The sequence below is a fragment of the Danio rerio genome, chromosome 8 (genome assembly GCF_052040795.2).
Source record: "Danio rerio strain M-AB ecotype USA chromosome 8, GRCz13ab, whole genome shotgun sequence".
Classification (NCBI taxonomy): domain Eukaryota; kingdom Metazoa; phylum Chordata; class Actinopteri; order Cypriniformes; family Danionidae; genus Danio; species Danio rerio.
Window position 1 is genome coordinate 11,853,967 of NC_141028.1, and position 26,606 is coordinate 11,880,572.

General features: G+C 35.7%; 1 protein-coding gene across 7 annotated transcripts in view; it reads left to right on the top strand.

Moving 5' to 3' along the window:
* Positions 1–26,606, top strand: part of kcnd1 (potassium voltage-gated channel, Shal-related subfamily, member 1) — a 142,078-nt gene that overhangs the window by 113,680 nt on the left and 1,792 nt on the right. For all 7 annotated transcript variants that reach the window (XM_087262527.1, XM_087262530.1, XM_087262528.1 and 4 more), the window contains 4 exon segments: positions 1,665–1,827; positions 6,052–6,135; positions 24,688–24,780; positions 25,011–25,249. In XM_087262527.1, the coding sequence (XP_087118653.1) occupies positions 1,665–1,827; positions 6,052–6,135; positions 24,688–24,780; positions 25,011–25,249 (579 nt within the window).

Genomic DNA, 26,606 nt, shown 5'->3' on the forward strand with positions numbered 1-26,606 from the left:
TAAAGGAAATTTAAATATACATTTAAAAAAATATATATTTCTTAAGTATTGAGAGCAAGGAAAATTTTACAGTATTTACTATATATATATATAATTATGGAATTTCTTGTTTCTTTTGTTTTGACTGGAATAAATGCAAATATTTGATTTAGTTTTATTTAATTTTTATTGTATTATTTAATTATTATTATATTTAATTTAAATTTTTTTAAATAAAAATAATAATAATAAATATGTTTTTTGCTTTGCTCTAGAAAAAAATAAATGACACTTTAAACTAATAATACTTGTATCTTGCAAAATAACTTTAAAAAATATGTACTCTCATCATGGCAAAAACTAAAGAAATATGGTTTTTCTATATTTTTAGTTTGTTTTCAGAAATATACAAACTAAAGTTAATATACATTTGTTATTAAAACTTTACAAACTAACAAAATGTTAAGTTCTCTCCATTAAACACCACTAAAGAAATATTTTTAAATAAAAACAAATTCACACGAGGGCTAATACTGTACTATATGTAATCCATCAAGTTTCATCTAAGAAGCATGCAACATACTGTCCATTTTTACAATAGATGTCAAAAATAATTTACAAACATTTGTCCATTTTTACAATAGATGTTTATTGCGAACACAAATATAAAATTTTACACAGCGGATGCCTTTTCAGCTGCAACCCAGTACTGGGAAACATCCATTCACACTCATTCACACACACACACACACACACACACACACACACACACACACACACACACACACACACACACACACACACACACACACACACACACACACACTACGGCCAATTTAGTTCATTAATTCACCTAACGCGCATGTGTTTGAACTGTGGGGGAAACCGGAGCACCCGGAGAAAACCCACACCAACATGGGGAGCACATGCAAACTCCACACAGAAATGCCAACTGACCCAGCCAGGACTCAAACCAGTGACCTATGTGCTGTGAGGCGACAGTGCTAACCACTGAGCCACCGTGTCGCCTCATTCTGTAAATGCGAAGTGAAATTGAATATTTATGAACACACCCAGTTTGTAAACTACATTTATTTTTGCTAATGTAATCCAGGAATTGCACCCACACAGAAAATGTACACATTGTGCGGAGGGTGCATACTGTAAAAAAATGTATGAGTAATATAATGTTAGATATCCATTCCAAGCATATCTATACTGTTTCCTCGCAGAGATTTATGGGTTACATCTTAACCATGACCACCCCTGTAAATTAGTTAACTGTCATGCAGCGTGTAGGAGGACAGTGGTGATTATGACTGCAGCAGTACTGCAGTGTGTGTGTGTTTGTGAGAAACACATCACCTTAATAGCATTCTGCATTTCTGTGCTGGTGTATTCTGCTATTAAAAATGTGTAATGGGTTGTATTAGGGGTCTTTAAGAGCCCCCAGGGGCCTCGTAGATGAGCTTTGGAGCCTTGCGAATTGAAATACGTGTGCACTTTTCCAAACTAATTTACTCAATTACATTAAATGTGACTGCAAAAGAGATTCTGAGCAAGCATTGGTCGTTAAATCAGCATAATCATATTCAGACAAATTCTCATTGTCTCTCTCTCTCTGTCTCACACACACACACACACACACACACACACACACTGATGGACACTGGTGTTTGTTGCAGGTATGGAGACATGGTGCCAAACACCATCGCTGGAAAGATCTTCGGCTCTATCTGCTCTCTCAGCGGTGTGCTGGTTATTGCTCTTCCTGTTCCCGTCATCGTGTCCAACTTCAGCCGAATCTACCATCAGAATCAAAGAGCGGACAAGATGCGAGCCCAGCAGGTATCAAAGAACCCTTTTCTTCTCTATTGCCTCGTGTTTTTTTTGTTTTTGTTTTGTTTTGAGAACTTGTTCATCTGCTTGCTATTTCTTACTTATTTGAGAGAACTTGTGTTTTACTAAGGGTCTATTCACATTTGTCAGGTCTGGTTAGATTTACGCAATTCTAACTCGAAGCTTTAAGTCTAAGCCCTGTCTACACTAATACGTTTTAGCTTTAAAGTGCATAAGTTTTGCTGCCGTTACGCCATCCGTCCACACTACCCTAGAGTTTTTGAGCGCTGAAAAGGAGCTCTTTGAAAACTATTACGAGGCCATTTTCATTTTAAAGCACTGCTGCTCTGTGTTAGAGTGGATTGGGGAAAACGGAGACGCCTGAAAACGGAGGCATGTATGTAGACATTCGCCTAGCTGATTGGGGCCTCAGTATTAAGTAGCCTACACAGTTCAATCTTGCATACTCTCCTTGTAAGTTCAGACTTCTCAAGTTTGATATGGAAAAGAGACTCCTGAGGACACGTCGGGTGAATCTTCAAAGGGAACAGTGTACTTTATAACCTCATGCACATCACACTGGCTTTGCTGTTTCACTTTCTTAACAATAAAATGAAAACTTGCTATAAGGAACTGCCTATTTTCAATTTGATATTAGCAACTTAACAGACACAAAAAAGGAGGCATTGTGTAGCTATATATTTTTAAGACTGTCATCTTCACTGTATGCATATTTATAACAAAACGGAGCCTATAACATTACTGCCTCCTTTCATTCTCATTAAAAATACAAAACATACCCTTTTTTTTGTTGCTGAAAATCAGTTTTAATAATCAAGCATGGCCATTATAAAAGTATAATGCACAATAAGTTTATACATCATAGGAAATAAATCCAAGCAATCAATCAAATGTGCAGAATCAGTGTAGGTTACGTGGTTGCATTAATTAAAATATAAATTTATCTTTGCGCTCAGCCAAAACATGTTACCTGAAAACAAGTAATAGATTTAAAAGAACAAAGTCTGGAAATATGTTGTTAGATTAATTAAATATCATGTCTAACAAATACAGTTGAAACCAGAAGTTTACATACACTCTAAAAAAAAAGAAACATTTAAAAAAAATGTCTGATTGTACATCATATTAAACGTTTGCTTTTACGTTTGATTTTAGGTCTGTTAGGATTACCTAAATGATTTACATTTGCTAAATGCCAGAATAATGAGAATTTTTTTAATTTTTTTATTTTTTATTAATTTCTAGACAGTCAAAAGTTTACTTACGTTACCTTGGTATTTTTTAACCTTGCTTTTAAACTGTAAAACTTTAGTGAAATGTTTTGGGGATCCATCCACAAGCTTCTTACAATAGTTTGAAGGAATTTTGACCCATTCCTCCTGACAGAACTGGTTTAACTTAGTCAGATTTGTTGGCTGTCTTGCTTCCAAAAGCTTTGTCAACTCTGCCCACAATTGAGTTCAGGGCTTTGTGATGGCCACTCCAAAACATTCACTCTGTTGTCCTTAAAGCACATTTTAACTAATTTGGCAGTATGCTTAGGGTCATGGTCTGTCTGGAAGACCCATTTGTGGCGAAGTTTTAATTTCCTGGCTGATGTCTTGAGATGTTGCTTCAGTATTTCTACATAATGTTTTTTCTTTATGATGCCATCTACTGTATGCTGTGAAGTGGACCAGTCCCTCATGCAGCAAAACAGCCCCACAACATGATGCTGCCACCCCATACACAGTTGGGATGGTGTTCCTTGGCTTGTAAGCTTTCCCCTTTGTCCTCCAAATGTAACACTGGTCATTATGGCCAAACAGTTCGATCTTAGTTCCATCAGACCACAGGTCATGTCTCCAAAATGTATTCTTTTTCCCAGTGTAATTTAGCAAAGTGTAATCTGGCTTTTTTTTTGTTGATTCTGGCTTGTTGATTTTTTCCATGTTGTCACACAAGGAAGCAGTGTGTTTGAGGTTTTTCTTATATACTATTCTACAGTTGTTTCTCCAGTTAACTCAAGTGTTGTCAATGAGCCAATTAGAAACTTCCAAAACCTTGACACCTTCAGCTGAGGTTTTTCAGTGGCATAATAATCTTATTGTACTGTATGTAAACTTCACTTTCAAGAAAAGTTATAACAATTTCTCAAAAAATATCTCTCTCATTATTCTGCTATTAAGCATAACAGAAACTAAATTGATAATCCAAATTTACCTAAAAGAGAAAAAGTTTAGTCACATTAACATTTGGCTTTTTTTTTTTAAATGGTTATGTACCTTTTTATACAGTGTATGTAAACTTCTGGTTTCAATTGTAAAGTGAGATTAGATCCAGTGTTAGGTCCGTGCTCAAAGCACCCGCTGACTGCCTGGAGCTCAGATGCATGCATACGCTGCAGTGCATGCCAGAGAGTGTGTGTGGTCACGTGATCTGCGGTTTCAGCGGTATACAGGGGATGGAGATCTGTTTAGAAACACCAGGTGAACGGCAGTGTGGATGTAGATTGTTTTCATTCTAAAACGCCTATTTAAAACTAAAAGGTATTACTGTAAACGAGGCCTAATTTTAACTAGGAGTCCTGGTGGTTCCAAACATCTTCCACTTACGAATGATGGAGGCCACTGGGCTCATTGGAACATTCAGAGCAGCAGACATTTTTCTGTAACCTTCCCCAGCCTTGTTGCTCAAGACAATCCTGTCTTAGGTCTACAGACAATTCCTTTGTCTTCATGCTTGGTTTGTATTTTGACATGCACTGTCAACCCAGGGACCTTATATAGACAGGTGTATGCCTTTTCAAATCATGTCCAGTCAACTGAATTGACCACAGGTGAACTCCAATTAAGCTGCTGATACATCTCAAGAATGATTAGTGGAAACAGAATGTACCTGAGCTCAATTTAGAGCTTCACAGCAAAGGCTGTGAAGACTTGTGTACAGGTTATTTATTTTTAACAAATTTGTAACAACTTGAAAAAAAATCTTTTTTTCACATTGTCATTATGGCGTATTGTGTGGGATTTTGAGGAAATAAATGTATTTAATCCATAATGGAATAAGGCTGTAGCATAAAAAATGTGGAAAAAATGAAGCGCTATGAATACTTTCCGGATACATTGTATGTGTTGCATGTGTTTTGATAGAGTGCATTGTAGGGATAGTTTACAGTTTAACCCAAAGAATGACCAGTCTGGTAGATGAAGAAGAGACGGAGTCAGAGATTTAAATAAATAAATCAAGTTTACTGAAGATAGTTTGCAGTTTCATCCGCAGAAGCCAGCTACAACACTCACAATGAGTTCCTAGGCCGCTCTGCTTACAATCACCAATCAATAACAATTATACTCTCACATAACGTCAATAACTGCGTCATACATAAAGGTGTTCTAACCTGATTGGTTAAAACACAGATAGACTAGGAACATTTCCACGTGAGGTTCGTGCGTACAATTCTGAACAATATCTAAACATAATCGTCAGACACCCTTTAGACTGATTAGAGCTGACTCCAGACCTGTGAAACGGATCAACAATCAAATAGAACACACACACTTTAAGTATAATCTGTTTCTTATCCAAGGCTGAGTGTACCGTCAGCCGTCTTTATCAAAACTGGTTAAAAACTGGTATAATCTACATTCAGGCAGTTATATTCTTACTACACAAAGTCTATCTTGAATAAAAAGTAGAATCACTTTAAAAGATTTAACCGTAAAACTATAGCAAAATCACTTTAGACATTTTAGACAGTATTAACTCCTAGAAATAACAACAGAAACAGTTGTTTCCAGTCCTCAGTTCCACTCAAGATCTCCATGACCTCTGACCTAGTTTGCTGGCTCCTGAAAATAGGTATAAAGAGACTGGCAAATGCACTGAACATTCTTATATTAAGCAATGTGTTAACTTATTCGTTAATTAAAATCAATTCACAGTTAAATACTAAGAAACAGGATGATGAAAAGGATAAACGTTGGTCCATGATGAGATGGACTGGAAAGCAGAAATGCGAATCCTTCAGCATAAACCTATGGTTATCATGTAATGAGTGTGTGTTTGAATCTGGTTTTGCAAAAAGTAGCCAAAAGATCCAAAACAGCATGAAACTACCTCATGATGTAACTAAACAGCCTCATTGGCATTATTACTGCTCCGAGTTGTTGAAGTTGTATGTGAAGCAAGTGCTGACACGATCGATTCAGATAATTCTCTTCTGTTTTACAGAAAGTTCGACTTGCCAGAATTCGCTTGGCCAAGAAGGGAACCACCAACGCCTTCCTACAGTACAAAGAAGAAGGAGGATTTCATGTGAGATTAATAATATTATTATTATTTCAATTAAGTTCTGTGTTGCACACAATGTGGTTGAACCATGAACCGGAAGTTACTGAAGCTTTCATTTCAGTATGACACAGTTCCAACTCAAAGAATATTTAGAAGCGGGGGGGTATTTTTGAGCTGCTCTTATTTTCACCTGCAGTGAAATGATTGAAGGGCGTGGCTAAACATACTTTGCTCAAGCCGTCAAACTGACATCATCAGAGAAGCTCTGTCATTTTAGAGCTGACAGTCATATAAAGACTAACAATATGCTTTAGTAAAACAAACATATACTTTGATTTCATGCAGACTTTATTGTATCTGCTCAATAGAGTTATGAAGTGTGTTTCAGGAAAGAAATGGCAGAAATAAAAGGCTGTCATGCTCCAAATAGGCTAAAAACAAAGTAGAAGGCTATCTTAAGTCTTTTTTAAGTTGCATTGTGCATATGTAAACTCATATGTTAATTAAGGCTCAACATTAATGCTTTTGCTTTAAAAAATATATACATACAAGTGTATTTTTGATGGGACAATTCTTAAGAAAAACATAAGAATTACTGTATTTCTGTGAGGCATTCATTGTTCATTTAAAGCTTATGCTGTCTATCTGTACTGTAGGAGAGAGTCTTGTGGAAATAATTTAATCATTTGAGAATAGCAGCGCACAATCTTACAGTAATTTTTCGTCCCTGTCATTTTTCGGATGTTTACTGGTATCTCTGTGTGAAAGGGGCTGTTGACTTCCATAGTATTTGTTTTTCCTACTATGTATGTCAGTGGTGGCAGGTTTCCAACATTCTTCAAAATATCTTCTTTTTTGTATGAGAGCAAAATACTGAACAAGTTTAGGGTGAGTAAACATTGGCCAATTTTTCATTTTTGGGTGAACCTATGCCCTTAAAAGCTCCTATCCCTTGTTAAAATGATGAGGTTTCTTTTCTTATCTTACTTATATATAAAAAAAAAACACATTGATTTTGAACAACATGGCGAGTATATTTTTTATTTTATTTTGAAGGGAAACTCTGCAGGCTTAAAGTTTTTATCATTCTCACATGGTGCTTCACTGAGAACATCCAAGCAGGAAGTAGTTGTCTTTAAAAGATTTTGTAGCATTGGGGGAATCTTTCAGCAGGGACAGTTAACATCGAATATGTGAGGCGAGGGGAAAATAGACAGTAATATTTGTGTGTTCTGGGAAGAAGGAACCACTAAGTGTTCTACGGTTAGTGCTGTGTCCGCTTACACAGCGTGTAATAGATGCTTCAATGAGTCTCCACAAGAAATGTTTGCTATCGGATCTTCCATAATAAGGTCATTTTCTGTTTAAACGCTAGTAGTACAGTAGCATCTCACTTGACGGCAGATTTAAGAATGAAAAGCGCATTCTGTAGAGAACGGTACTGGCCTAGTTGCTGAATAGATTTTGATTTTGCTGAATACTTAATTTGTTTAATAATAAAAGAAACAAATTACAAATACTCAAATTACTGTAGTTAAATAGTTTTTCTCAGGAATTGTAATTTGCTAAGTAGTTTTACTCCACTATTTTCTTTTAAACTGCAGTCACTACTTTATTTATTTCTTGTTTATTGTGATTAGCTAATGTAGAACAATCAGTCCAGCAATTTCTGTTCAATCAAATCGCACATAAAAAAGTAAATCGCATCTTACTAAACAACCTCAAGACATGGGTGCTTTATAAATGCAGCAAACCCAAAATGGGTAAAGATGTCCAAAATCTTTACACGCAATGACCCAGAGACATTTTATAGACTGCATGTCACTGATGAGAAAATGAAGGATATTGACTGTATGACTAAAATCACCAAACAGCCTCACTAAGTGGAATGAATGAAGAATGTAAGGAAGGAAGGAAGGGCCGAACGAAGGAAGGACCGGAGGAAGGAAAGAAGGACCGAACTAATGAAGGATTCAAGTAATGACTGAACAAACTAAGGAAGGAATAAGACCCAATTAAGGAAGGAACAAAAATATGTGTGAGTGAACAAATGAATAAGCGAACAAATGAAGGAACAAACAAATGAATGAAAAAAGGATTCAAGGTAGGACTGAACATACGAAGGAAGAAAGGAAAGAACAAACAAACGAATGATTGACCAAAGGACCTATTGAAGAAAGGAACAAAAATATGAACGAACGAAAGAATGAATGAGGTAACGAATGATTAAAGGATGGATTCAAAGAAGGACTAAACAAAGGAAAGGATGAACAAACGAAGGAACGAACAAACAAATGAATAAAACAAATGAACAAAGAACCCAATGAAAAAAGGAACAAAAATATAAACAAACATACAAATGAATGCGTGAATAAATAAAGGGAAGAACGAAGAAAGGAACCGAGGAAATCTGGTCTGTTTGACTTTCATTCAGTTTAACACAAACGAAGAAACGACACGAGGGTAAATAAATCATTCTCTTCAAAAAAATGAATCATTAAAATATGAATCACGACATCTTTGTTCATTAATAACCACACTGCAACGACAGTCTAAATTCCACCGATTTTTCAAAAACACAATCTATAAAAATTTAGCACAGCACATTAAATCACAGCAGAAAGCAGCGAGAAGAGAATCTGAGCTCCAGCATCAAAGTATTCAGATTCTCAGCGTGACATGAAGGGTCATTAAAGAGCAGCACAGCAGCTCGTAAAGACTACAGTAGAGTATTGGGCTGCCGGCAGAAGCCATTCCTCAGATATTAATGATCACACGCTCGTTTTGATCTCATCAAACAGCGCTACAGTGTGTGTAAAGGTCATGTCTCGGTCCCACAAATGTCTTGTAATAACAGCTTTTTCATATGGCCGCTGACATTCAGAGTCAGCTAAACGCTCTTTCAGGGCCAGGCTTGGGGTTCAGTGTCCTTGCTGCAAGGAAATGACAATTAACAACAGGAAAGACAGGTGATGCCGGACAGGCGGGAGGTTTGGAAGTAATTACGGAGACCCAGGACGGTTTGATTTGGCTCTTGTCTTTTCTTCATAAGGTCAGTATTAGGTGAGAGTGGTTCAGTTAGACCCCCCTGCTGGTGGATGCTGGAACTACACTGTCTGGAGGCCTCACAATTTTTAATAATTTATTGTTGTGATAAGAAGTTTTTTAATTTATATACTTTAGCTAGATTATATCGCTAATGCTGCTGATGTGACATTAAACATAAATAAATCAAAGAGGGCATTATTTGGTTTAAACAAGATGAAACAATAAAATTGAAAAGGATATTACAAAACAGTGATTTTGTTATTAAATTGTTCTATAATGTTATTTAAAATGTAAATTGATAATTTCCAGCTTAAAATGAGCAAACAAAAGAAGAACTGTAATGTTATTTAATAATTTAGATGTTTAAGATTTGTGTTTATACAGCACAGTTATTGTATGGCCAATGCTGCTGAAATTACATTAAAACATAAAAAAAATAATTAATTAATTAATAAATAAATAATCCAATTTGGCATTATTTTGTTAAAACAGTAAAATTGAAAAAGAATATTACAAAATAGTGTTTTATAATTTAACTTAAAATGCAAATGTATGATTTGCTGCCAAAAATAAGCAAACAAAAAACATTTATGATTGAATAATCTGCAAAATTGAGATGTTTTACATTTTTGTTAATATTTATTACACCCCAAGTCTAGGGGAAATAACATAGGCATAATAAACAAACAAAAAAAAAAAGTTGTGGGTGGTTGATTTTTCAAACAAAGGAAACAACTTATGCAAAAGAGTAATTAAATAGATTTATTCTTGAAAAATTGTAGTTTAAATGAGCATCTCAAATAACACACAAAAGAATGCTCAAATTAAATTACCTGTAAATAATCACAGAAAACACAGGAAGCGTACTTTCCTCCATAAAAACATAAACAAAGACAAAAGTAATAAAAAAAAACTACAAACTCATGCTCTCAAAAAAGTTGCAAGCATACATGAACAGTTTGTACAAGACTAAAGATTGGAAATAGGCCGGAGAGGTAGGGAAATCCAGGAGCTCTCCACTCCCAGCAACCGTCGCACCACAAATGAGCTCCCCGAACCCTGCCGGATGTTCCCTTTTAGACGTCTTCGCGACCAGCAGCCAAACAGAGCCTGGATCATATTAGAAAAGGAGCCTATGGAATAATAGAAAACAACACAAGAAGGCAAAAATAAGATAAAATAGTAAATTTGTAAAAAAAATATATTATTACAAAATAAAAATAAATTCTGTTGTGAAGTGTTTTATAGTGTAATTTAAAATGCAATGTATTATTTGCTGCTAAAACAAAACACACAAAAGAAAACATTTATGATTGAAAAAGACTGCAATGTTACTTAATAATTGAGCTGTTTTACATTTGTGTTTATACTGTACCTGGATTGTGTAGCCAATGCTACTGATATGACAATAAAACATAAATAAATAAATTCAAGATGGTGCTATTTAGTTAAAATAAGATAAAGCTTTAAAACTGAAAAAAGAATATTATACAAAATAGCATTTTTTTCTGTTGTAATGTGTTTTATAATGTAATTTAAAATACAAATTGTATAATTCGCTGATTAAAACAGACAAACAAAAGAAAACATTTGTGATTGGGGAAAAAAGCGTATAATACTTAATATTTTAGATGTTTTACATTTGTGTGTATACTATAACTACAGTATAATAAATGCTGGGTTATTTAAATCCAAATTGGCTAAAATGTGGACAGACCCAAACACTGGGTTAAATTTGGTCTTTATTTAAAAAAAATTAATCCAGCAGTTGGGGTTTACTTCATTACACCCAGAATTTGGTTGAAATAACCAGCGTGTAGATTGTATAGCCAATGCTGCTGATATGACATTAAAACATAGTTAAAAATGAATGAATGAATGAATGAATGAATGAATGAATGAATCCAAGATGCCATTATTTGGTTAAAATAAGATAAAACAGTACATTTTGTAAAAGAATGTTATTACAAAACGATTTTTAAAATGCAAATGTAATTTAAAATTCAAATATATAATTTTGCTAAAAACAAGCAAAAAAAAAACATTTATTAATGAATAAAACTGTAATGTTACTTACTAATTGAGCTGTTTTACATTTTGTGTTTATACTGTCCCTAGATTGTTTAGCCAATGCTGCTGATATGACATCAAAACACAAATAAATCCAAGCTGACATTATTTAGTTAAACTAAGAAAAAACGGTAACATTTAAAAGGAATTTTGTCACAAAATATTGTTTTCTGTTGTAAAATTATTTAAAATGTAAGTGGATAATTTGCTGCTTAAAACAAACAAACAAAAGAAAACAAGTATGATGATTATTAATGAAACTGTCATTTTACTTAACATTTTGGTGGGTTATGATATAAAACTTAATCTAACATTTTACAGCAAGTTAAATAAAATTAATTAATTATAAAAATAGCAACAGTGCATTAAATTGATCAGAAGTGACAGTTAAGGCATCTATTACACCATAAAAAATTGTTTTCCATGTAAATGGTTTAAATTAAGCTTCACAGCAAAAAGCAATTATATGTAAACTGTAGTTTTAACAATAATAAGCAGCACTGGCAAAGCTGTTTTCATCATTTACTGTATTATAATAATAATGAATGTTTCTTGAGCAGAAAATCAGCACATTAGACTGAAGACTAAATTAATGATGCTGAAAATCAGCTTTGAATCACATGAATACATAATATTCAATACACTAATAAAGTTTTACAGTATTTCTTGTTTTATTGTATTTTTGATCACATAAATGCTATCTTTGTTAACAGTAGATATTTAATATGATTTTTAAAAACATTTATTCTAAACTTTTGACCAGCAGTGTAGTTTTGGCCTGGATCTCCTCTCTCATGAAGTCATTTATCACAGTATGATTCAGCAATTTGTAACATATTTCAACAGGTTTTCTTTCTCACTCCAGCGCGTGGATACGCTTAACATCCTCAAATAGCATTTTCTCTGCTGCATTAAGTAATATTAAGTACAATGTTTATTCCAATGGAAACAATCCCTTGCCCTTTTCTAATCCCTGGCTTTATGAGCAAGCCCTGGTTATCATTACTCTGCGGTAATTGCCATCCCAGGGAAAACAAACCTGTTTAAATATCTGTTTCTCTCTGTGGTTTTATGTAATTATTGCACTCGTTGCAGTTCCTCTCGCTCCAGGGTGTGTTTACAGTGCCTGTCGTTGATCGTGTTCCTCCTGTAATACATTCTGAATATAGAGTCTACTTCACGGTTAAGGGTGGAAAATGAAGATATACAGTGTAAATAACAGTGTATGGATTTTCCCATTTGTTTAACATAAATTTTAAAGTTGCTTAAAGACCAAGGAGGAATAAAAACGAAGCTGAGGCTTTTCTGAAGAATACGTCAGTGGTGCTTGACTGAAATTGCCAACACAATGCTAAAGTTTTGTTTGTGGTTGCTTTAAGGTGAATTTTTTTGCTTATCCAGCATATGTTTCACACAGCAGATAACCTTCCAGCCACAGCCCAGAACTGGGAAACAGCCATACACTCTCACATTCACACTCATACACTACGGCCAATTTAGCTTATTCAATTCATTAATAGTGCATGTCTTTGTACTGTGAGAAAAAACACAGGGAGAACATGCAAACTCTACACCGAAATGTCAGAAGGTTACCTAGGATGACAAATTGGTACCAAAAGCATGAGGGTAGCAAGCATGATAAACAAAGGAAGCATCTTTAAATACACAGCCGAGACATTACACCTTAATAATGTATACATGTAATAATGAGCCATCGTCGACCCGAGCGATCCTGTGCCCATAGTTGTTTACAAGGCCATCTAAAGCACGAGCGGTTTCGGTTTCACGCTCGCCGCACGTCTATATTTGGAATAATGAACTTTTTGAGCTGATGAAAATGATGTGCGTGGGATCATTGAAGTGCTTCTGACATCCTTTCAGAAACAGACAAACGCCAGAGTGACGCACAAAAAACAAAAGAAGAAAATGATTCATTCAGCAATCTAAACCATGAACAAACTGGCCTGGATAGCTATTATCATCACCTTTTGGACTATTATGAACTCGGAATGACAGAATTATTCTCTAACAAGAGGTTACATGTGCTGGTGAAGATTAAAGATACAGATGAGAATTTTGCACTGACTGTTCAATCTCAAATAAGGACTAAATGTCTGCTGTGTGTAGTTTTTCTGTAATTGGTAACATATCAATGACTGTAAGAGTCTGTATGTGTTCATATATGTAGCATTAATTTATTTATTTTATATAATCGCAGACGTTACAGTAGGCTTTTTCTCACTATCATTGATCTGCCGTTGTGATCAAATCATGTTGATAGAAAGGTTAGTAATAAACATTAATACACAAGTATTTACAGTTGAAACCCGAAGTTTAAACACTCTAAAAAAAGGAACATGATGGTGTTAAATCATACTAAACGTTTACTTTTTTAGGTTCGTTAGGATTACTGTACCTAAATGACTTACATTTGCTAAATGCCAGAATAATGAGAGATTTTTTTTTTGGATAATTTTTTATTAATTTCTAGACAGTCAAAAGTTTACATACCTTGGTATTTTTTTAGCTTTGCTTTTAAACTGTAAACCTTTGATCAGATAATTTGAAAATCCGTCCGCAAGCTTCTCACAATAGTTTGAAGGAATTTTAGCCCATTCCTCCCAACAGAATTGGTGTAACTGAGTCAGATTTGTTGGCCTTCTTGCTCGCACAAGCTTTTTCAACTCTGCCCACAAATTTTCTATAGGGTTGAGTTCAGGGCTTTTTGATGGCCACTCTAAAACATTCACTCTGTTGTCCTTAAAGCACATTTTAACTAATTTGGCAGTATGCTTAGGGTCATGGTCTGTTTGGAAGACCCATTTGTGGCCAAGTTTTAATTTCATGGCTGATGTCTTGAGATGTCTCCAGTTAACTCAAGTGTTGTCAATTAGCCAATCAGAAACTTACAAAACCTTGACACCATCACCTGGCTTTTTCAGAGGCATAATAATCAATGTAAACTTGAATTTCAAGAAAAGTTATAACATTTACTCAAAAAACATCTCTCATTATTCTACCTAAAAGTGAAAAAGTTTAGTCACATTAACATCTGTCTTTTTTTAATGGTAATGTGCCTATTAATAAAGTGTATGTAAACTTCTGATTTCAACGGTATGTGTATAAAGCATCTATTTTTGTGAGAAGTGCTTCTCATATAATATGTCAGGGGTGTCAAACTCGGGGCCCACGGGCCGAGTTTGTGGCCCCCGACTGAATTTAAAAGTTTAATGTTAGTGCGCCCCGCGAGTTTGATATGTTTATCACTTCACAGTTTTGCGTGTGGAGCTTAATGAACCCACCAATCACGGTGGGATATATGGATCTCGGGGCGGGACATCGGCTGAGCTTTACGCAAGCAGAGAAACACTTCCCAATGAGTAAAAGTTACAGCAGTGTTGTCATGGAGTGTTTTCTCTTGTGTCTGGTTAGCTGCCTCGATTCTAGTGGGAACACGCGGACATTCATCTTGGCGCGCTTCATTCACAACACTTAAAAAAAAGTTTTTTTAAGTTGCTGCTCAGGAGACATTATATGTAAATAAATGTATATAAATCAGTGCTTAATTTGAGCAGGATCTTGCCGGATCCTGTTCTGGGAAATGTCGGATATTTGTATTTTTTCTTTCCGGTATTTGTTTTAATTGATTCTTCATTAACTTGTGCACTGTGAATATCTGCATGTGTGTGTCGTGAGAGAGAGAATGAGTGCAGCTAATGCTGTGTGGATTGTGTGTGCGCGAACAAGATTCTGAACAAGATTTTTTTCTTCCTGAACAAGATTTTCAACCAACCATCTTTCTTGTGTTTACAATCACTCTGATTGGCTGTTGGTTATTGCTACGCGCGCAGTGAGCAGAAAATAAATCAAAGTGATGCATACGCAACGGGATAAAAGAAAAGTAAGGAACTCGATGCAGCCTAATGTAGTCGTCTGCTGTCACATATCGACACCTGTCCATCAGCATTAGGAGTCACCGGTAACCCGGAACAACTATAGAGTTGTACCGTTATTTGTGGGTCTTTTGCATCGTTCTACCAGCATTGTATATACAATGCCTCACACAACAAACATTACATATATTTCGAATAGTGGTGGGCTGTTATTGGTGTTAACGTGCTGCGTTAACACGAGACTCTTATGTTAACAAAAATATCGCCGTTAATCTGTTCTCAAAATGCAAACTATGATGACTTTCACCTTGATATTTTAGCGCGGATGTATACCTGGCCGAATTGCACTGTAGGTAGCTAGAATGAGTCTTTGAACCTGTGTGTATTCCAACTGTGAAACTTATAGTGCTTACAGGGATGCAGTTCAATAGAGTGAATCTGATTAATGTTAGTTCCACATCTAACTATCAGGCACCTATAGAGTTTCAGTAAAAGTAGTATGCGTTTCAAAAATAGTATGCGTTTCAGTAAAATATATATAAAGCAAGGCTCCATTCCATAAACACACTATTCTGAAAGCCATCTTCAGCCTGCAGGAAAAGTTGCTGTATTCAAAGCGGGAGAGAGATTCAGTCCGTGTCTTTACTAATGCGGCAGGTAGAGTTCTCCGCAATCTTCTCAGGTTGTGAAACCCACAATAATCCAATATTTACAATCCCCTAGCGAGGGGGTATTTTTTTCAGCATGGATCTATAAACCCATTACTAACAGGCCTGCAGTGCTATTTATACACCAGACGAAGGTTTTTTTCAACTCTTCAGCCTATTCTGGCTTTGAATTTCTACTTAGGTCTTGCTTTTGTCTCTGCATGCTGTTATTCGGCACTCAAGAGTCTGTGCGGGTCTTGATCTTGGATGAAAGGATCTTAGAAAATGCGTATGTGGACCAATTTGTCATGTATTTACAAATGTGTAATATAAAAACCAGATGATGTTTTATTTCAATAGATTTTCATAGAATGAGTATTATATTTATATATTGCATTTAGTATTGTAATATTGCAGCAGTATATTTAGTTGTTACTTACTAAAGGAAAAATTTTATTGATCAATTATATTTGCCTTTGCACCATAAATATTGAATTCAATATTAATATTAATATTATTATTATTATTATTATTATTATACTTGATATCATAATTGTTATATTGGTAATAAACATTAGAAATATTTTTTTTCTATGATGATAATAATAACAACAACAACAAAAACAACAACAACAACAATAATAATAATAATAATAATAAATAATAATAATATTATTATTAGCTGCATTAGTTAGTGCCTGTATTTTGAATATGAGGTGTAAGTGTCTGCATTATACTATATATACTATTTTGGGTACAGTTCTTAATAGTACTATCAAACATATAATAAGTATTATTAAAATCTTGTAACTAAGTGACTAATTCTGTGACCATTGCACCAGCTGACTTAAACCAGTACACAACCACTTATTAAGCAACAGGAAAACACCCTGTACATAGCATCAGCATACTACATTTACTATATGATATACATCTACATATACACTAAACTAAATTTAAACATGACTACCTCTGTTTTTTTTTTCACCAAGGTCTATATGTCACGATCGAGGTTGGGGAAAAAGGAGGGAGGACCGAAGCGCAGAGTAAATAAGTATTTATTTATAATAAAATAAAATAAAATAAAAGGCTAAATAAACAACCCAGAGGGGAAAAACACTAATGAAACAAATAAAAAATCAAAACAAACTAGGATAGAAAGGCTAGCGGGGATCAGGACTGGAACAAGGCAACAAGGCAGGCTACAAACGATGACATACAATGACAAACTGGCACAGGACAGCAGACATGAGGGGATTATAAACTTTAGTAAATTAACACACAAACAAATGAACATAATTAACTAATAATGGGTTAACAAGGAGGGTGGGACTTCACAATAGACGAGAGAGCACATGACACAGAGACAACACAAGCCATGCGCTCACATAAAACAGGACAAGAACATGTAGCCAATGAGAGAACTCATTAACCGCACGTTCATGACAACACAAGCACAACTCTTAAGCACACAACAAAAGCATGTGACCACTATGTAAACAGAGCCACATGCTTTGACAATAGAAGCAAGACACGAGCACACGATAGATACACCTTACCGTGCGCACACACATATGCAATGCGCATGCTTCATCTCAGCATCAACCAAAACTGAAAGCATCTAGGCGAAGATGCTGAGAATAAAACAGCGCGATGCTGACAGAACAAAACTCAAACACTAGTACAACCCACGACAGCGCGCACACACACAGAGACCCCCTTTTGCCTTCTGAACTGCCTTAATCAGTTGTGGCATAGATTCAACAAGGCCCTGGAAATATTCCTCAGAAATTTTTGTCCATATTGACATGATAACATCACGCCATTGTTGCAGATTTGTCGGCTGCACATCCATGATGCGAATCTCCCGTTCCACCACATCCCAAAAGTGCTCTATTGGATTGAGACCTGGTGACTGTGGAGGCAATTTGAGTACAATGAACTCATTGTCATGTTCAAGAAACCAGTCTGAGTTGATTCACGCTTTATGACATAGTGTATTATCCTGCTGGAAATAGCCATCAGAAGATTGGTCCACTGTGGTCATAAAAGGATGGACATGGTCAGCAACAATGCTCAATTAGGATGTGGTGTTGACACAATGCTTAACTGGTACTAATGGGCTCAAAGTGTGCCAAGAAAATATCCCCCACACCATTACACCACCACCACCAGCCTGAACCATTGATACAAGGCAGGATAGGTCCATGCTTTCATGTTTGTTGACGCCAAATTCTGACCCTACCATCCGAATGACACAGCAGAAATCGAGACTCATCAGACCAGGCAACATTTTTCCAATCTTCTATTGTCCAATTTTGGTGAGCCTGTGTGAATTGCAGCCTCAGTTTCGCACCCGGTGTGGTCTTCTACTGCTGTAGCCCATCCGCCTCAAGGTTTGAAGTATTGTGTGTTCAGAGATGCTCTTCTGCATACCTCGTTTGTAACCATTGGTTATTTGAGCTACTGTTGCCTTTCTATCAGCCCGAACCAGTCTGGCCATTCTCCTCTGACCTCTGGCATCAACAAGGCATTTGCGCCCACAGAATGGCCGCTCACTGAATATTTTCTCTTTTTTTTAGACCATTCTCTGTAAATCCTAGAGATGGTTGTGCGGGAAAATCCCAGCAGATCAGCAGTTTCTGAAATACTCAGATCAGCTCGTCTGGCAGCAACAAACATGCCACGTTCAAAGTCACTTAAATCACCTTTGTTCCTCATTCTGATGCTTGGTTTGAACTGCAGCAGATCATCTTGACCATGTCTACATGCCTAAATGCATTCTGTTGCTGCCATGTTATTGGCCAATTAGAAATTTGCCTAAACAAGCAGTTGGACAGGCAATATATGTATATATATATATAATTTACTTTTACATAGCCAGCATGATGCTAATCATAGATAGTTTTGTCATCCAGTGTCTGTATCTCTTGTCTCAGCTGAGAAAATTGTGTCGTTAACGTGAAGTCCCTATCAGCACTTTTTTAACAATGGAATTGTCAGTGATTGATGGTTTAATACCCTCTGAGGTTCCTCCGCTGGGAGGCAAATCTCTTTTCCTGATGGAGTGTTCGGGAAGAAAGCATCACAGCCTGTAGATCTGACTGAAATGTATTTATTTGCGATTTATTGCTCACATACCTGCGATTGGGTGGCAGAGAAATTCACTTTGGGGTCAAACAGAAAGTAGATTATGACAAATTGAGATTCTTTAATTTTTTCAGCTACAGTAAGTATGCATCACTTTGAGTTCCTGCTGTATTGTTGCTGTAAGTCAACATGACATAGTGGATCTTTTATTAAAACAGCTCTGCAGAATTTGTTCTCTCGTATTCTTGTGCTTTGGGGCGTTTTTTAAATGTACTAAATTATATTGAAATGCTTTGTGTTTGTTCGGATCAGTTCCATTCTGTTTGGTGCCACGAATGAACAGGAACTGCTGTTTTCGTTTACACTTGCACCCTATGTGAGCAAACTTCTACAAATGTTTTCAGTACAGCTGTGTCATTGCCTTTTTGGGACTTTTAGTTTAGCTAAAACAAACATAATTGTTCTTGGGTCCAGTTATTGATGATCTTATCTGTCCCGAATCCCTCAGCCACCCTTGGTTTGGGCTGACAGGGCACTTCCGTGGCAGACAGAGCCGTCCTTGCTCCTTCTAGGCTGTCAGAGCCACTCCGAACATCCCGTCCTCTCGTTCCTAGATAAGATCTGCTGCTTTTAAAGGGCTGCTTCTAGACGGCGGCCGGAATGGCGATAAACCACCTTGACTTGAACTACAAAGAGCTTGGGGCTAGATGGTATCAGGAGGCATTAAAGGCAGACTCTGGGACTGATGTTTCTTGAGAGACTTGTTCTTCAGAACGCGACATCCTTGCATGTGATCGTTTTACATCCAGAGGTTATAGAGGTTACCAGATACGTGCCAGTGGCATCAAGGACAGCAGGTTTCTTGAGAAGTAGTTGTGCGGTGAAGTAAAGGTCAGATCATGGGTAATGTGAGGACAGTGAAGCTACTGCAGAGACATCTTTAAAGTCCCCCTGAAATCAAAATGAAATTGTTTCTGTAAGTGATCTATTAGACTTCAGTTTAAAAAAGTGAGTAAACCCAATTATATAAGTGATTATTTGACCTGAAAAGGGAGTAATCCTGTTGCTTTAAAACTGATTTGACTTAATACTTTAAAAGGCAAGTAAACTTGTTGCTATTAAAGCAATTAGTTAATTTTTCTTAAAAAAAAAATGGTGAGTCACCATGTTGCTTTTAAAGCGGTTAGTTGACTTAAAAAAAAAAAATGGTACACCCGTAGCTTTTAAAGTGATTAGTTGACTGTCCTTTAAAAAGTTATTAAACCCATTGCTTTTAAAGCGATAAGTTGACTATCTTGAAAAAGTGAGTGAACCTCTTTTTATAGCATTTAGTGGACTTTACTTAGAAAAGTGAGTAAACCCTTTTAGGCCCCGTTTACACTAATGCGTTTTAGTTTAAAAACGCATAAGTTTTGCTACGGTTACGCCATCCGTCCACACTACGCCAGAGTTGAAGAAAAAAAAAAGCTGAAGAGGCCGTTTTCATTCTAAAACGCTGCTGCTCCGTCTCAGTGTGGATGGGGGAAAACGAAGGCGGGGCTGCCAACATTCGCCTTTATGATTGGGGCTTTTCCTCAATATTAAGTAGCCTACACACAGTCAAAGTTCTGCATCCTCTCCTTGTAAGTTCAGACTTCGCAAGTTTGATATGGAAAACAAACTCCCGAGAACATGTCGGGTACATTTTCAAAGGGAACAGTGTACTGTATAACCTTATTTACATCCTCCTGGCTACATTGTTACACTTTCTTAAAAATAAAATAAAAACATGAAGGAACTGCTATTTTCATTTTGATACAGCTTAACACAGCCGAAATGTTGAGGCCTTGTACTGCATATATGAGCGTCATTTTCACTGTTCGCATAATTATAACAAAACAGAGCCTATAACATAACTACATATATATACATACTACATACATATACATATATATATACCCTCTCTTTTGCTGAATATCAGTTTTAATAATCAATAATGGCCATTATAAAAGTTTAACGTACAATACGTTTATACATTATAGGAAATAAAGACAAGCAATTACTCAATATACAGAATGTACTTGAATTAATTATTATTAGATTAATTATTAATTTTTCTCTGCGATCAGCCAAAACATGTTACACGAGAACAAGTAGCCTAATAGATTGAAAAGTCCAAAGTCGGGGAATATGTTGTTAGATATAGACAACAAGATGAATTAAATATCACGTTTAGCAAATATAGTTAGATGAGATCCAGCGGGAGATCCTTGATAAACACTCCGTCTAGCACAGCTCTCATCTGGGTAGTTAGGCTGCAACGCTTGCCAGAGAGTGTGTGTGTGGTCACATGATGTGCTTTTCAACGTTTTGTTGTAGATGAAGAGCTGTTCAGAAATGCTGGGTAAAACGCTATTGTGGACGCAGAAAGTTTTCATTCTAAAACACCGTTTTAATACTAAAACGCACTAGTGTAAACGGGGCCTTAAAGTAATTGGTTGACTACTGAAAAGGTGAGCAATTCCATCGATTTAAAAAAAATTGTTGACTTTACTTTAAAAGTGAGTTAAGCCATTGCTTTTAGAGCAATTAGTTGTGTTTGCATATAAAAATCTGTTGCCTTTAAAGAGATTAAATGACTTAATTTTTTTGAAAAAGTGAATAAACTTGCTGCTTTTCAAGTGATTAGTTGACTTTTAAAAAGGCAAAGAAACCAGTTCCTTTTAAAGCGATGAGTTGGCTTTACTTAAAGGGCACCAGGTTACCCCTTTTTCCTAATTTAATGTAAGTGTTTTGCATCTCCAGAATATGTCTGTAAAGTTTCAGCTCAAAACACCCATCAGATTTTTTATTATACCTGTTATAAGATTCTATCTTTTACCTTTTTGCATCAGGTAGCAGTTTTGTTGTACTGCGCCTTTAACGCTAGTCATCCCAGCCCACCGTTTCTACGTGGCTCTCTGCGTGCCTTAATCTCCTCCCTGCATCAGACAACAGACAGACTTAAAGAAAGTAGATCTCACATAGCGTTTGTGAGAAATAATACAGTAAGAACTTTACCAAAAAGTATTTATAGTAGAGTTGCAACAATGAGTCACACACAATGTCGTTACAAAGTTCACGCGCACACACACAGACACACACACACACACACACACAGATACACAGCGCAGACACACACACACACACACACACACATACACAGCACAGACACACATACACACACACACACACACAAACAGACAGCGCGCATGTTTAGCTTTGCACTCTTTTTGCACGCAAATGTGACAGGATACAGGTTAATATCCACTGCTGTATGGATATCTGTTATGTTAATGTACAAAATAAACCTGATTTAACGTCCACAAACCAAGATTTAATCATTTTCTTTCATAATTGTTCTAACATGCGGCTGTGTTGATAAAATAAAGCTGAAGTAAATCCCTGTAATTCATTACACACATTTTAAAACATTTTAAACTTGTAAAACTTACTCTTGATTAAATTTGATGATGATTGATGATCCTAACGAACTGAGTAGACCTTTTATTCTCGGTTGCATTACGCACGTCCTGTTTTGTTGCAATGTCTTTAAAATGCACTGCATACCCCAGTATACACTGTTAGCATAATGGAAACTAGAACTTGTGAATAGCAAAAAAAGTGCACAATTTAGAGCGCATAAATATGTTTTCCATTGGGGTAAATGAAATCTGGCTTTAGCTCAGGGATTATATTTGGCAGAGCTGTGACAAACTGAACTTTTGGCTTATGGCTATTTACATTTTTTTTTAAAGGGAATGAGCTACTCAGTATATCCCGACCTGTCTTCATGTTTCAGTGAAAATTACATCTCACATTGATCAAGCTGCCCATTTCAAGGCACTTCAGGGGACCTTTGAGGACCTTTCATTAATGCCTTTTCCCAGACATTTTGGAACAGAACTACACAGACCAGTGTATCATAGCAACAAGTTTGGCAGGAACAAAATTTGAATCTCCCAGTATGCCGGATACACACAACACGGTCACTGCCTACTCACTACATTGCTGACTGATCAGGATCATATTTAGGACGCTTTCAGCACATTTTATATATATATATATATATATATATATATATATATATATATAAAGCTGCTCTGAAAGATCCAATGAGCACAGTGGCCTCCATCATCCATAGGTGAAAGATGTTTGGAACCACCAAGGCTCTTTCTAGAGCTGGCCGGCCATCTAAGCTGAGTGACCGGGGAGAAGGGCCTTAGTCAGGGAGGTGATCAATAACATGATGGTCACTCTGTCTGAGCTCTTCTGTGTAGAGAGGAGAACCTTACAGAAGGACAACCATCTGTGCAGCAATCCACCAATCAGGCCTGTATTGTAGAGTGGCCAGATGGAAGCCATTCCCCGCCTGGAATTTGTCAAACGACATCTAAAGGACTCTTAGACCATAAGAAATAAAATTCTCTGGTCTGATGTGAGTAAAATTGAACTCTTTGGAGTGAATGCCAGGCGTTACATTAGGAGAAAACCAGGCACCGCTCATAACCAGGCTAATACCATCCCTACAGTGAAGCATGGTGGTGGCAGCATCATGCTGTGGGGATGTTTTTCAGCAGCAGGAACTGGAAGACTAGTCAGGATAGAGGGAAAGATGAATGCAGAAATGTACAGAGACATCCTGAATGAAAACCTTCTTCAGAGTGCTCTTGACCTCAGACTAGGGTGACGGTTCATCTTCCAGCAGGACAATGACCCAAAGCACACCGCCAAAATATCAACGGAGTGGCTTCACAACAACTCTGTGAATGTACTTAAGTGGCCCAGCCAGAGCCCAGACCTAAATCGTATTGAACATCTCTGGAGAGATCTGAAAATGGCTGTACATCGTCACTTCCCATCCAACCTAGTAGAGCTTGAGAGATACTGCAAAGAGGAATGGGCAAAAATCTCCAAGGACAGGTGTGCCAAGCTTGTGGCATCATATTCAAAAAGACTTGAGGCTGGAATTGCTGACAAAGGTGCATCAACAAAGTACTGAGCAAAGCCTGTAAATACTGATTTACATGTGATTTTTCAGGTTTTTTATTTTTAATAAATTTGCAACAATTTCAAAAAATCTTTTTTTCACATTGTCATTATGGGGAATTGTGTGTATATGCATAAAGTAGTCTACATTTGAATTGGATCAAAAACTGCTTTCTGATTTATTTATTTATTTATTTATTATTATTATTATTATTATTTGCATTTCTGCTTGGCAATAATGAGACTGAATTGTTGCAGAAAGTATATTGAATCAAATGTTGAAGCATATGTTATATACCAAGTTGCAAAGGTTTCCAGGTATTATATTTACATTTATCCATATTATATAAATCCATATTAACATTTGAGAAAATTTTTTTAAAGACACAACATCTGTTTAAAATAAAATATTACAAACTTCCTATTTTATTATTAAAGTATTTAGTAAAATATATTTAAACTTAAAGTTATTTTAAATTGGAATAATATTTCACAATTTTACTGTTTTTATTATGATAAATGCAGCCCTGTTAACAACATATCACTAATAAAACAGCTGTAATGAAGGTTTAACCAAAACATTGTTCTTAAGACAATTTTATTTTCAAAAATAATCAATAGCAATATATCTGAGGGTAAAAATGCACAGCTTTTAAAATATAACTTGAAGATGACAGTGAACGAAATGTGTAGTGAACTTCACAAAAATAAACCTGTCTTGATGATGCTGAAGAGAAATAGTCTCTTTAAATAGGCTTGTGTCCTGCACTGTAAGATTGATGTTTTAAGGTTTCTGTTCTGGTGTTGGTTTTTTGTGTCAGGATCGGGACCATGACGGCGCTCTGTGTCTGAAGAACAGATCTTCATTTGAGCACCAACATCATCATTTGCTCCACTGTCTGGAAAAGACAACAGTATGTTCATATCCTCTCTTACTGGGCATTAAAAATAATAAAACAAATAAGACTTTCTCCAGAAGAAAAAATATTATTAGATATACCGTGAAAATATCCTTGCTCTGTTAAACATAATTTGGGAAATATTTGAAAAGATAATAATTTCATTAAAAATTTTGACTTCAGCCGTAAAAGAGTCCATCTAAATGTGTATATCCTGGAGCATATCTTCTTGTGCTTTCCTCCAGAATCATGAGTTCACTGATGAGCTGACATTCAGTGAGATGTGCATGACGGAGTCTGTGGGTTACCGCACCAGCCGCAGCACCTCCATCTCTAGCCAGCAGGGGGTTTCCACGTCCTGCTGCCCGCGCAGAGCCAAGAGAAGAGCCATCCGCCTGGCCAACTCCACTGTATCAGTGAGCCGCGGCAGTGTCCAGGAGCTCGACACACTGCACGTGCACAAGACCACTATCAGACCACAGAGGTACAACAACACACACGCAAGATTTCACTACAAATGCAGATGCGTGTTATGAAATATGTTGTGAAAAGTGCTAAGAGCTAGACTTGACTTTACTTTGCATTAAAAATATTAACATTAGAGTAGCGTAATACACTGTAAATATTGCTGGGTACCACACAAACAATTTGTGTTGGGACAACATGGAGGAATTAAGTTAACTTACTTGTTTTAACAACTTTAAGTGGGTTAAACACTCACTTATTTTTTGCAAAAATAAAAGACAAAATATGTTTGCAGTGAACATTAACCAGGTCACAGTCATATATATTTAAGGTTAAGCTAGCAAATATTGTTGTGTTACTTCTGACCCTCTCATGTGTTACTTTCGTCCCTGCTCAAGGGGTCAAAAGTAACGATGTGAAACTTTTGTTTAAAGCAAAGTTATGTTGGCGTTGTTCTACATTAATACAAAATAACACCTGACTTTGAAAGACCACACTTATGAGTTATTAACCACAGCAAATATATATATATTTCTGCCAAAACCATCATCTTTTAAAATTAAGTTATGAAAAATGGTATTTTCGTCTTCGCTCTCCCCTAATAATAAATTCTGAAAATATAATATAAAATAATAATTATAATATAATATAAAATTATCACAGTTTTTACATTATAAAATGACATTCTAGTATTTTTTACAACTAAAAGTCTATTTTGTTCATTGAAATAAGTCTGAAATTTCAAAACTATTCGATCAATATTGATAATTATGCCTCGGAAACAAGTTGAGACATTTAAATTACTGTAAATAATACTAATAAAAAATATAACAAAATCCAGATGTAAAATAATAAAAACATAAAATACGAAAACTATTATACTAAAATTATGAAAACATAAAAATAGAAAGAAAAAAACTGCGATAGCATATGAATAATACTAAAATTAGGCATACAATTACAACAATATCCCATATAAAACTTGATCTCTTATATATTTTTTCCTATTTCCTCATGTGTTACTGTATTTATTGCTGTATTTATGGACCTACTATTGCATATACGGTATATAGTAGTCGATCATATGAAGTGGATCAAAAACTGCTTTCTAATTTTTTTTACAAATCAGCATAACAATACTGAGAACGAATTGTTTCAGAGAGAATATTGAAACATGAAAAGCTTAACTATTATTATAATAACATTTATCCATATTATATTAATCCATATTAACATTATAGATATATTTTAAATAGATGTTGTGCTCAAAATTTGTATTACAGAAAATTCTAATAGTAAAGTATTTTGTAAAATATATTCAAACTCAAAAAAGTCAATTCAAATTGGAATTTATCCAAATATTACCGTAACTCCAT